Below are 13,139 nucleotides of genomic sequence, written 5' to 3' on the forward strand. Positions count from 1 at the left end.
ACAGATCATTTCCTCCCTCCCGCCTCTTTGCCATGGCAGGGACCTCAGCACAGGGACCTGGCATCTGGTCATGCCCCCCCCCATGCTAACTAACGCTGAGAGGTGTCTGTGTGGGTCTCCAGTTTCACTGGGATAAAGGCAGACAGCTAGTGGCTTGCAAATGCAAATGAACCCTGCAGATAAGAAAAGCCTGAAACTAATGAGAGATGTTTTCTTTTGTAGGGCTTGATGGGCTGATAAACTTTGTTCTGACAAGCAACCTGCTATCTGCAATCTCTGTCTGTAAGAGGGGGTGGAGAAAGGTGTTAGAAATGGCCTGGTTTGCAGACAGTACAAAGAAGCAGGGAGAGGGAGATTGAAAAGCTCAGTATCAACAGATGCAGGGTCTGGCAATACTCCTGCTCCTTGAGCAGGGAAAAGCCTGGGATGGTGCAAGCATGGTGGGGGTTTACACCCCTCCCTAATCAGAGCATCCTGCTAGGGCCTCGGGTCAGCACTATGGAAGGAAAGGGAGGGCTGCTCTAGCCCCCCCCCCCCGCTTCTAGCCTGAGCTACTGCACGCATGTGCCTGTATTTCTGGAATGAAAAGGAAATGTCTATCCACCTCCAAATTGACTCAAGCTTTGCAGGCTAAACTAGACCTGGAAAGATTGAATCAATTTAGGCTCAGGCTTTTTTAATGTTTGTCCCTAGCTGTTGTGGCAAATCTCACCTACTAAGTGGGTTGAAAGTAAATAAGCCTCTCAACAGTTGCTGCTATGCAAGTGTTTTATAATGTACACAAGTATTCAGACTTGTAGCTTCTTGCTCTCCATTGGTGCAGGAAGTCAGCTAAAACCCATTGGGATATGTAGGGAGAGTTTTACTGCTATAACTTCAAAAGAAAAGGAGGAGTGTGATGGCAATAATATCTTCTTAAACAGAGTTTAAAAAGACCTGAAAAAAATGATCAGTGGGTGATCAGAAGTACTCTTTTCAGGTAATTATTTTTCAGATTCGCAGAAGTCTCTTTTGAAAGCAGTAAAGTCCAGTTATAATGTAGTTTAATTTTTTTTTGGTTGCTTGTCATTTTTTGAATTCCAGTTACTCAAGGGGAGATTGCTCACCATCAGGTTTACCTGGTTAACAGTTCATTCCAGAGGCTGAAGTTTATTTGTGGGATTTCCTGAGATTGACCTGTATCTGTTTTTGTTTTGTTTTGTTTTTAACTTGTCTAGATGACACATGTAGCTTTCTTAACCAGAGGCAGTTGAGTTTGTATAGCCTTAAAGGAAACTCACTGGTGATTTGCAACCTATCTTTTCTCCCAGTCTTATCAATATTAATAACCCCTGTAATTTAAAATACAAAAAACTGACTCTGGCTTTTAGTGACAGTCAAAGCAGTTAACCCAAATGTCTGTTTATGTAAAATCAAAATGGAATTCTGATTTACTCAACATTATTTTAATTGGAAATGCTTCAGTTGGGTCACAGAATATCACTCATTCTATTTTAAGCACAAACAGACAAACCAATCCTAACCTTCCTATCTTGAAAAGCAGTTTGGCTGAACATATGTTGAGTTTTCATATATAAACAACAAAATCTGTTCAATAAACATTTGCCCCAAGTAGAAATGTAGTACTAGTAGCTATTGTATACTATTTTCAAACTTTTCATCTTATAAGAACTTTTACACAAAGGCTGGATTCAGTTGCATATGCTTTTGGAGATCCTTCTTTTCCCAAGTTCTCACCCTATTGAAAGGCTGCATAGGTTCTCATATCATTTCTGGTGGGAACCATGTTGTAGGTGCTTATATAACGTACTGGTGTTTAAATACCAATCAGAAGGTAAAGCACATATGTTTCATTCTTTAAAACTTTGATTGCAGAAAAAATTATAATACATATGTATACATTCTTCTTCTTGATTTTAATTACAAAAGTACTTCTAAAAACTTTTAAGAGGTGATTGCTCTTAGCAACAGAGCAAGATGTAATAATTTTATTTTGCTTTCACATTATACCAAATAACTCTGTCACTCAATATTAGCTTCCATTTTATCCCCAAATGTAACATTTTTAGCAGATTTGAGATTATATTTAAGGTACTGTGTTGCCATGCATAAGCCATGTGATATGTCTGTTGTCATGCAGGACTGATTCAGAGATTTATGAGGATGCAGTAGAACTTCAGCAGTTCTTTATTAAAATCCGTGATGAACTCTGCAAAAATGGAGAGATTCTTTTGTCACCAGCACTTAGCTATACCACCAAACATCTTCACAATGATGTAGAAAAAGAAAAAAAGGAAAAACTACCAAAAGAAATTGAAGAGGATAAGCTCAAACGAGAGGAAGAGAAAAGAGGTAATTATTTTCATTCCAGAAATCTGGACTATAAACATTAGAAAAGACTAATTATGTGACGCATCTTCTATTATGCAGCTCCCCATAGTGAAGCATGTTATATTTTTTATATTCATCAAGTAAAGCTTTTATTCAAAATTTAGAGAAAGTTACTTTTTTATTATCATCATCCTGTTTTTCCTCAAACCATGTGCATATACATAAGCTATATCTCCAACTTTCATTTAAAATATATATAGCCAAATGTCAACCTATTCTGTTTTTCAGTGGAATATGTTTAGGTGTTGCTGACTTAACTCCAGAGGCATTATCAAGTAATGTAATATTTTAATGTATTTTTTTCCCTGCTGCTTAATGTTCTCACAGACTTGGAAATCTTTATCCTAATTAAATGTTGTCATTTCTTGTTTGAAAATTTTTTACTTTCTCAGCGTTCAAAAAAGTCATTTGACACAACTTCTGTCTCTTGTCTTGCTTTTAATATAGCTAAGGGGATGTTCTAAGCCAGCCCTTCAGAGTTCCTGCTGGGGGTGCTCTGAGAGGGAAAGGAACTGGCTTATGGCATTGTATAGGACAAAGTGGCCTTTGTAAAGAACTTCTGTCTCTGTGTTCCCCTGTTGCCTCTCTGCTGTTCATGGCTTTAGGTCCAGCTTTGAGGAATGGATAAAGTTGGCCATAGACATCATGCCACTGGGAGAGAAGAGGGTGATTCCAGCATGGGTGACTGGTCCCAGCAGCACAGCGGTGGCGGAAGTGCAGGCACTTCTGCGTGCGGCACGGAGCCAGTTTCAGGGGGAACACTAGTGCTCTCCATGCCCCCCTACCAGCCAGAGATCGCGCTGTCATAGGGGGCACGTGCCCCCTACCCGCCACCCAGAGTTCCCCATGCATTGCCTATGGATTCCAGTCTTTCCTAACCCCTTGCCCCTCCCCCATGCCCTCTTACAGCCCCAGTGTGATAAAACACAGGTAGCTGTCTTTTTCCCTACAATGCTAAGGTCAATAGTGCTTATTTTTATTTTTTGCCTGCAGCAAATTACTGTTATGAAGGGGCAGGTGGCTCTCAGTAGTGAAAGAAGACTTCTCTTCCTTGTTCGTTACTAGTAACGAGTTCCTCTTCCCTTTATAGGGAATGCTCAATAAAACTTACTTAACATTTGGGACTTACCTTCAGCACCACCAGAAGCAGTAAAAAAATTTAGGTGGAGAATAGCACAGACTCAAATATTCCACTGGGAACTAGGAGCCAAGAACGAAAAGATAGGTGGAACATAGAACATATTAAATGTTCTGTGCTGGAAACTGAAAGCCAATGGTAGGGACAGGTTTGGTGTGCCATTTTTACTTTGGTTATTGGGAAAAATAACGGTAGGGGGAGCCTTTTTTCTTTCTTATTATGTCTATATGACACTTAGCAGAAGGGGATCCTGCTATGTCCTAGAATTCATAGAATTTATAGATTGTAGGGCTGGAAGGGACCTCGGGAGATTATCAGGTCCAGCCCCCTGCACTAAGCAGGAAAGATAACTAGGGATCAGGTGACCCCAGCAAGGTGACAGTCTAGTCTCCTCTTGAAGATTTCCAGGGTAGGTGATTGCACCACCTCTGGAGGGAGCTTATTCCACAGGCTGGACACTCTGACTGTGAAGAACTCGATCTTCCAGGAGTTTGTGGCCATTATTCCTGGTTTTCCCCCCAGACTCTCTTAAGCCTGTCCATGTCCCTGTTGAAGTGTGATGCCCAGTACCGGATGCAGTACTCCAGCTGTGGTCTCACCAGTGCTGAGTAGAGTGGAAGAATCACTTCCTTGGTTTTGCTGGAGATGCATCGATTGATGCATGCCAGAGTATTATTTGCCCTACTGGCTACAGCATCGTATTGCCGGCTCACATTTATACTGTGGTCCCTTTAATTCGTGGTGCTAGTCAGTTTGGTGCCGCCAGGCCTTACTGACAGTGCAGTGGGAGCCCAAGCCTGGGCTCCCCCTGCAGTGGAAAGAAGCAAGCTCTTGTGGCTGGAATCCCTTCAGCTGAAGGGCTCCCAGGTGCCAGGGCACCCCACACACACCCCATGATTGGGAGATCACTGCAGCAACCTCCCTGCCCTAGGGGTGCATGAAACCACTGGGGCTGGAAGATCACAGCTGTGCCCTGTACCAGGACACAGCTGGGTCCCAGCATCGGGAGGCATACTGCAGGTACCCAGCCTCTGCAGCTGTGGGACTCTGCTGGGACCCAGAGTCCACAGTTGTTGGGGCTGAGAGTTCCCAGCAGTTGCGGGACTCTGTCCCAGCTGGGCAAAGTCACCCCTGTGGTTGGGAGCCTAAAGCTGATGGGGCTCCCAGCCTCATGGGAGATCCTGCTACACATGCAAATTTAAAGTTTTTGATAGTAACCAGCTATACATTTTCAAGGTCTAATTTGATAGCTGGTTGGAGATTTTTATTGTTATCAGTACTTTGCACGTGTAGTCAATCTCCAGGAAACTGCTTAATTAACTAGTTAATTGTGCAACACTTGCAATATGTAGAGGGGGGCCAAAGTTACTACAGCTTGGATTCTAGGAGAAGAGATGCGTGGTAGTAAGGTGATAGCCTTTGGAATATCTCATTCCTTAGCTTTGACTTGGTGATTTTCCATTTTCCCTTATGTTGAAATAAGAAGCTGAAAAAAGCGAAGATTCTGCTGGAGGAACTGGTCTGACAAGCTTGCATCGGACCTACAGCCAGGATTGCAGCTTTAAAAATAGCATGTACCATGTTGGGGATTATGTCTATGTAGAACCCGCAGAAGCCAATTTACAACCTCATATAGTCTGTATTGAGCGGCTGTGGGAAGATTCAGCCGGTAAGGAATTCTTTACTTTATAAAAACAAAGGCACTGTAAATTGTAAATATTCCCTGCTAATACTTCCAGCTTGAGCTTTCCTTACTTGGGTATTTAGTTTTTACTTAGAAAAGTATATGTATAGTGATTACTTTTTAAACAATCTAAAGGTTTTACATGTTGGAAAAATTCTGCTGGGTGCCAGCTAGCCTCTTTTTTTCCCTTGTTATGAACATCCTGCAGATGAAAACAGGCTTGTTTTTGGTCTTGACATTGCCCATTTAAAAGTCCATCAACTTCTGCTTTTTAATGAACATGGGAAGAACAAAAGGGTCTTTTCTGTGCCTGGAAAAGTATTCACTGTTGACAATGCAACCAGTGCTGAATGCTTTGAGCGCACCACAGCACAAGATGTGTTCAGAACCTGTGGTTTAAATTCCATAACGGGGTCAAATGCTGCATACCCTATGCAAGCTTACAGTTAAACTGTATTAAGCACTAATTTCACCTATTTGTTCCTGGGTGTCCTTTATCAGCAATGGGTGACTCTCTAGCTCAGGGTGTCAAACATATTGTCTGTGGGCCAGTTTTGTCCCATAGAGCCAAATGATCTGGCCTGTGAGTTGTTGAACTGGCCCCAACCCCACACTCTGCATGCAACACATGAGCTAGACCTAACTGGGCATACTGTGGGCAGTACAGTGACATGGTCCAGGCTGCTGCAATGTAACCCACACCCTAGACCACATGCAGTGCCATGTCTAGCCCACATGCCACAGCCAGCACATGCCCTGGGCCAGCCCTGAGGGCTGGCACATAGTAAGACTCAGGACCAATGCAGGCTGTGTGCACTGCACTTGATATAGGGGGCTGGCAGACCTGGAGACAGCGCACAGGACCATTTAGCATAGAACAGGGGTTGGCAACCTATGGTACATACAATCCCCTTTGTTTATTCAGTAGAGAAAATATCATGTTTTTTATGTTTTTTAGGAGAAAAATGGTTATATGGCTGTTGGTTTTATCGGCCAAATGAAACATTCCATCTTGCAACACGAAAATTTCTGGAAAAAGAAGTTTTTAAGAGTGACTATTATAATAAAGTTCCTGTTAGCAAGATTTTAGGAAAATGTGTGGTCATGTTTGTTAAGGTAACGTATTAAATTGACTAAAGTGTAATGCAAAACATGTAATTAGTTTAACAAATTAAACTAAGACTCAAGGATTGTAACAGAACCTATATGAAATTAATATTTTTTGTTTGGTGGTATTTTTCTGTATTATACATTGTAGTTAATCCACAATACAGAGCAAGAGACAAATTTGTACTCTTTTTAGTATGAGTTTTTCTATAGAAATCATGTTCATGTATGCATTAAATCATTATTAAGTTGTTTGTTTCTTTTTTTTTTCCCCAGTAAGGGTAGTAGGGAAATCCCAGGTACACTCTTAATATATTTTCCACAAATATTAGTTTTTGTTAGGAGGAGGATTGGATGCCTCAGGAGTATGGTAGTGAATATAATCTTTCATTTCTACATCACCCATTAGATTCCACCAATATGGGTTGTACTGAAGGTCCTTACAATCATGAATGCTTTTTTGTGTAAAATGAACCAGCTCTCTTGGGCTAGACTTTTATGGGCATTGTGTTGATGTAACAAGCACATCTTTAACCATGTTGGGTGCTAATTAATATACTTGTGTTACCACCAAAGATTTAATGGGGGTGGAATTTACATTCCTCTCTCAAAGTAGTGGTAGTCTCATCTGCTCAGAGCTTAGGTATCTTGCAAGGCAAAGTTGCAGTACATGCATGCCTGTAATTATAATTTTACCTATTTTTATAGATAAATATACTATAACTCTCTGGGCTGATAATTTGGTAACTTGAATTATTTGTAAGACACTTAAAGTTTTTTCACATTTTTAATTTTAGCAACTCAGATATCAAACCAAAAGAAAGAAACTCCGTACAAAGGTTGTAGCAACCTCATGGGATACTGTTTTCAGCAAGTGCAAGCAAAAAGCATAGAGTTGGTGGTTTAAACTCTGTGTGTGGGAATGTTGCTAAAATATTTAATCTAAAATGATCTCTTCTCTTCTTTCCACAGGAGTACTTTAAATTATGTCCAGAAACCTTTAGAGATGAAGATGTCTATGTCTGTGAGTCACGTTATTCTGCAAAGACAAAGTCTTTTAAAAAGATTAAATTGTGGACTATGCCCATTAGCTCTGTAAGGTTTATCCCAAGAGATGTACCTCTGCCTGTGGTCCGTGTTGCTTCTGTCTTTGCTAATACAGACAAAGTGGATGAAGAAAAACATGGTGAAAATTTAGAGGATAATAAAGTAGGAGATGGTATCCTTCATCTTGAAAAGGTATGCGGAGAATAAGCTCAATATTGAATGAAAGAGGATTTGGGATCAGAAAAGATGAAAATATAGCAATTCATAATCTGGATTTTCACAGCCTCTAAAAAGCTAAAGAAATAAGAACAAATTGTTACATTTGATGTTTGTGTTTTAAAAAATAAAATGTGTGTACATTCATGTTCCATAAAAATAATTGAAATCTTAATTAAACTAAGTATTAGCCTTGATTTTATTCCTTGAAGTTGTTATTAGCTGACCACTGACTCTTTCTAAACCTGTCATACACAAGTTTTATAAAATGTGAAGATCTTAGATTAACCTCCTTCAATCACTGTCATTTAGATCAAGGTTGTCCAACTAGCAGGTTGTCCAACTCCTGCTCCCATGAGGGATTAATGTACAGCCCCTGGGCTTTCACCTGGATGCTGCCTCCTGTGCCCCCCTTTCCCCCGCTCCCCAGCCATCACTCCAGCTGCAATAGCAGTCAGAGTCTTCAGGTTCACTCTCCCTCCTCCTTCTCCCTTCTTCAACTTTCTCCCTTTGTCCCAAGATTGTTGAGGGTGAATCTGGGATTGCACTCCAGTGGTCAGGAGGAATCAGGGCCATGGGCCAGGGAACTGTGCATATGGGGTGGGGTAGGGAGGTTACCCCATGGGTGCAGAGTGCAGCAGTGGTAAGAGGTGCTATGCTGTGCATCTAATGTGGCCTGTGCAGCCCTTAAGACATGTAGCCCCTAGGATTTATGTTTATTTTATGTGCCTGATACACGTTTTTAAGGTCATATAATTTCAAACTAAAATAGGCACTATCTGATTATTGTCAGCCCCAAACAGACCTCCAAAAAAGAAGCTAGAGGCCTATGTTCTGATTTGCTTTTAGCCCATGATAAAATATTTTATTAAAAATCTGAACATTTAAGGAGGTGCTCATGATGAGCATCTACTGTGAGCTGAACAATCCTTGGTTGACATTTTAGCGGATCGTGACATGAATCTTGCATACAGGTTCCAGGATTAAATGGGGCAAACTATGAAATTTATAAAAAAATAATGCACTGAATGGTGATGTTTTTGTATTTAAGGCATGATTGCCTTTACTAATAATACCTGATTACTTACCCCTGGACCATATGATGATATGCTTAAAAAAACCAAAAAACATAGATGTATTGTAGTTTTGCTATAACTTTTCTATCAATAAACCAACAAAATGGCTCTGGATTACCATCCTGAAAAGCGTCATCTTTTAAAAAAATTATAAGGTGAAGAACTTGAACTGAGAGCAGTATTGGTCTTACCTTTTAGCTTTCAGAATTCAGGGCTTAATGTGTATGTTTTATACAAGTTTAATTTTACATTTATTATCAATTTAAAAAAATACATGAATAAAGTGTGTTTCACTTTTGCTACCTCCAGCTCCTTTACTTTACCAGTGTTTAAATGCATGCTTTTATGTAGGAGAAAGAAGATGTTCCAGTGGAAATGTCAAATGGAGAACCTGGTTGCCACTACTTTGAACAGCTCTGTTATAATGATATGTGGCTTAAGGTTGGCGATTGTGTCTTTATAAAATCACATGGCTTGGTGCGACCTCGGGTGGGAAGGTGTGTATATTTTCTCTTGTGTTTAAAAATTGTGGTGAAAAATTTGTTAATGAAGAAAACTATTACATCTACTTTTATAGATTCCAAAGAACAGGGAAACATGAACCAACTTATTCTTGTGCTACCTATCCTCTGTCACAAAATAATTAGTTCAATGTCAAACTATTGTTGGTTAGCACAGTCTGTTGTAAGCTTCAGATAGAGCCAGTAGTGACAAATATGCAATTATAATAAATTACAAAAAATGAGAATCATTTATGTTGACCAAGTTAACTCTTTTACTTCTTTTAATCATTCTCTTTTGATAGCTTTTCATAACAACCTATTGTGTGCATTTATTTTATTTAGAACACAAGTGTGTTTATTTCTCTATCAATTACTTGTCTATCCTTTTAGAATTGAAAAGATGTGGGTACGGGATGGAGCTGCATATTTTTTTGGTCCAATCTTCATACATCCTGAAGAAACTGAACATGAACCAACTAAAATGTTTTACAAGAAGGAAGTGTTTTTGAGTAACCTAGAAGAGACCTGTCCTATGACATGCATCCTGGGTAGTTATTTACCATTTGAAATCCAGTGGATTAACTTTTTTCCTAACTCTTACATTTTAAAATGAGATAGAATAATAGCTGTGTGTGGCCTTGTTTTTTAGGATGGGAAAGAAAGTTATCCAAATTCATTGTTGTGTACTACATGGCTGACCATCTTTAATGCTTTCTGAAAGACCCTTTCCTTTTATAAAGCTTTCCCACCATAGCACGTTACTTTTACTCTCAACCATCCCCTATAACCAGAAATCAGAATTCTATGAAATCCACAGACATGTCATTCCAGTCTAATTTCTCAGAAAAAACTTGGCTGTACTAAAAGGTAGTTGGAACTGAATCCTTTAAAAACCAAATTGGACTTTTTTTTACTCATGGTACCTTATTTTTACTTTGCAACATTTGGGATGTCACATTAAATTAAGTTGAAAAAAGAATGATTAAAAAATCATGACAGTATAGAACTTGTGAGATTATCTACTCATTTCTACACTTTCTAATGTTTATATTTTTTAAAATATGTTTTTTGCTGTTTGGGGGTAAGAAATGTTTTTCAATGAAACCTTTTGGCAAGGTGGGGGTGAAGAGTTCTTTTGGTTTTTTATAAATTTTTGTGTCTATCTCACATTAAAAAAGCTTGGTTGGGTTAATTTGGTAGGAATCCATTTTCTGACAGACTGAACAATGGATAATTAATTGGCATAATTTGTTGAGTATAATAAAGCACTATGTTTTATGAAAAACTTTGTTGGAGTTATGAATACAGGACACTTTCTTATCAGTTTCTTTTTATCTTTGTAGGAAAGTGTGCTGTGTTATCATTTAAGGACTTCCTTTCCTGTCGACCAACAGAAATATCTGAAAATGATGTTTTTCTTTGTGAGAGTCGCTATAATGAGAGTGACAAGCAGATGAAGAAATTTAAAGGGCTTAAGAGGTTTTCGCTGTCTGCAAAAGTAGTAGATGATGAAATTTACTATTTTAGGTAAAATGTGACAGGGTTAAATTTTATTTTTCTGTAAAATAAAAAATGTAACTGCAATAGAATATCAAATCAGACCAATTACAAATATTTAAAACCCGCATGGAAAAAACCCAGATGGCCTCAACTTCTACCTCCCATTTCATTTTTTTCATATCCATGGATATGTAGTTTTCACATGAAGCTTTTAAAAAAGCTGTTGTGCTCTCAAGTGGACAGTCCTTTTGGCATAATCATAAATAACAAAGGGTCACCTGTCATGCTTAGGCTCTCAGAGAAGATAGCTAAATGCCCCCATATTGATAGATGTTAATAATACGTATATTCTCTGGTGTAACTGATTCCCAAGAAAAATGCTAACAAAATACCTGTTTAAAATTTCTAATGCTAAACAAATGCTTTCCTTAAAGATTATGCAGAAACAAGTCTTAGTTTCTTAAATCCGTTTCATCCTAACCCACGAGTAAAAATAAGAGCCTTCCAGCAATAAAACTAAATTAAACAAAGTGGCTTGACTGTCACATCAGATATATGAGCATTTTCTGCTGAACACTGACTATGGAAACACTAAAAAGTGGGAGGTCTTTTGCCATCATTATTTCCATACTGCATCATGGGATAGGAAATAATTTCTGTCCTGATGATACTTTTCTTAACAGGCTTTTAGAGAAGTGTCCATATTATTCCAGATAGCCTAGAATGACCCTATTCTATTGCAAATAAAGAACAAAATACAGGCAGCCCTCAGACTTACAACATAATTGGTTCCTGAAAACCACATCTTAAGTCAAAATGTTGTAACTCAGAACCAATTTTCCCAGAGGAAGCAATGTAATAAATGGGGGATTGGTTCCTGAACCAAGGCCCAATACCCTATTTTCACCAAAAATAACCAAAAAGTTTGTACTCAGTCAATTATAGATGTGTAATATAGCTACATGAATGTATTTATACTGTAAATAACAATCATATTGATTTGGAAGGACTTCTTTGAGGTGATTTTGCTGGACTTTTTGAAGGACTCTTGGTTGGACTTTTTGAAGGGTTCTTGGCTGGAGTCTTTGCAGGAGTCTTGGCTCCAGGTTTTTCTGGAGTCTTGAACTTGTCTACTGATGTGGCATCGCATCAGATCAAGCGTTGTAAAGTTGAAACTGACATCAGAAATTTGAAACAGTGTCAATTTATAAACGTTGTAAATGCGAAATGTTGTAACTTGAAATGTAAATCGAGGGCTGCCTGTAATAGCTAGTGTTTTGATGTAGTAAAGACAGGATATTTAAAGTGTAACCACACTGACTTGCTACTTGGAGGGGTGGATGGAACCAAAATGGGACTGTTACAGTGTTCTTTGGGTTCCGTTTTGCATATATATTATGTGGCTTATCTCCAAATAAGGGTTAGAAATGGCTTCTCATGCAGGCAAAGATGTAATTGTAATCTCTTTCTATTCTCCTCTCAGAAAACCCATAGTTCCACAAAAGGAGCCATCTCCACTACTGGAGAGAAAGATTCAGCAACTAGAAGCAAAATTTGCTGAGTTGGAAGGGGGTGATGAGGATATTGAAGAGATGGGAGATGAAGAAGGTGACATCTCTGAAGCACCTTCTATGCCTCAACTTCAGACTCCACTGGCTAGTGAATTGGATATAATGCCATATACTCCACCACAGGTAAAGATGCACTTGCAAAATTTTATAATATTCCATTCCGTATTCTCCTTTCCTCCCCTAACAAAACAATCAAGAAAACAAAAATAAACATTCGTGGAATTATACTATAGCTCAACAGTCAATGAGATGATTATTTAAAACACTTCTAGACTATAAAATGTTACCTATCACAGTAGGTTTTTTTCACACAGTGGAATATTTTCAGAAGTCATTAATGATTTGGGGATGGGGAAGTATTTTTTCCCCTGCTCAATTTGATCCATTTTCAGAAAATGTTGATCACTGCCTCCTTAGAAATGAACCAGAATTTTAAATTCACTCAAATTGGACACTAAAAATCAATAGTCATTTTTCAAAATTTAGGTTGTTAGGTTTTAATTTTAATTTGCATGCGTGTCTGGTGCCTCTTGAGTCAGGGGGCACATGCCCCCCCAATACCAGTCAGTAACCAGGGAGCAGTGTATGGTGTCATAGCCTCTTCCTATGATTTCCCTCTAAAGCATCTGCTGCTGCCGTTGTTGGAGACAGGTTACTGGGCTAGATGGGCCATTGTTCTGACCCAGTATGTCAGTTCTTATGAGCTGGGGAAAAAGATGTGGCTTGTAAATTGAGTCATCTGTCACTGGATAATGTAAAATTCAATTCTGATTTATTTGCTCCTAAAACTTCTGTAATGTGGTCAGGTCATTTGATACATACTAAAGATATGTCACTCATTGTACTTTTCAGTGTTGAATTTCCTAGGATTTGCTTTTTTTTTCCTTTTTTTTTTTTTTTTTTTTT

At 38.8% G+C, this 13,139-nt stretch overlaps 1 protein-coding gene across 8 annotated transcripts in view; it reads left to right on the forward strand.

Moving 5' to 3' along the window:
- The window catches only part of PBRM1 (polybromo 1), a 147,576-nt gene that overhangs the window by 103,154 nt on the left and 31,283 nt on the right, over positions 1 to 13,139 (forward strand). For 7 of the 8 annotated variants that reach the window (XM_019505222.1, XM_019505221.1, XM_019505224.1 and 4 more), the window contains 8 exons: positions 2,141 to 2,352; positions 5,013 to 5,198; positions 6,172 to 6,329; positions 7,293 to 7,559; positions 9,011 to 9,156; positions 9,553 to 9,710; positions 10,506 to 10,689; positions 12,146 to 12,356. In XM_019505222.1, the coding sequence (XP_019360767.1) occupies positions 2,141 to 2,352; positions 5,013 to 5,198; positions 6,172 to 6,329; positions 7,293 to 7,559; positions 9,011 to 9,156; positions 9,553 to 9,710; positions 10,506 to 10,689; positions 12,146 to 12,356 (1,522 nt within the window). The remainder of the gene's footprint in view (positions 1 to 2,140; positions 2,353 to 5,012; positions 5,199 to 6,171; positions 6,330 to 7,292; positions 7,560 to 9,010; positions 9,157 to 9,552; positions 9,711 to 10,505; positions 10,690 to 12,145; positions 12,357 to 13,139) is intronic. The other variant, XM_019505220.1, reaches the window with a different exon arrangement.

This window comes from Gavialis gangeticus, unplaced genomic scaffold (genome assembly GCF_001723915.1).
Source record: "Gavialis gangeticus isolate Ggan-Ray unplaced genomic scaffold, GavGan_comp1, whole genome shotgun sequence".
NCBI classification, from domain to species: Eukaryota; Metazoa; Chordata; order Crocodylia; family Gavialidae; genus Gavialis; species Gavialis gangeticus.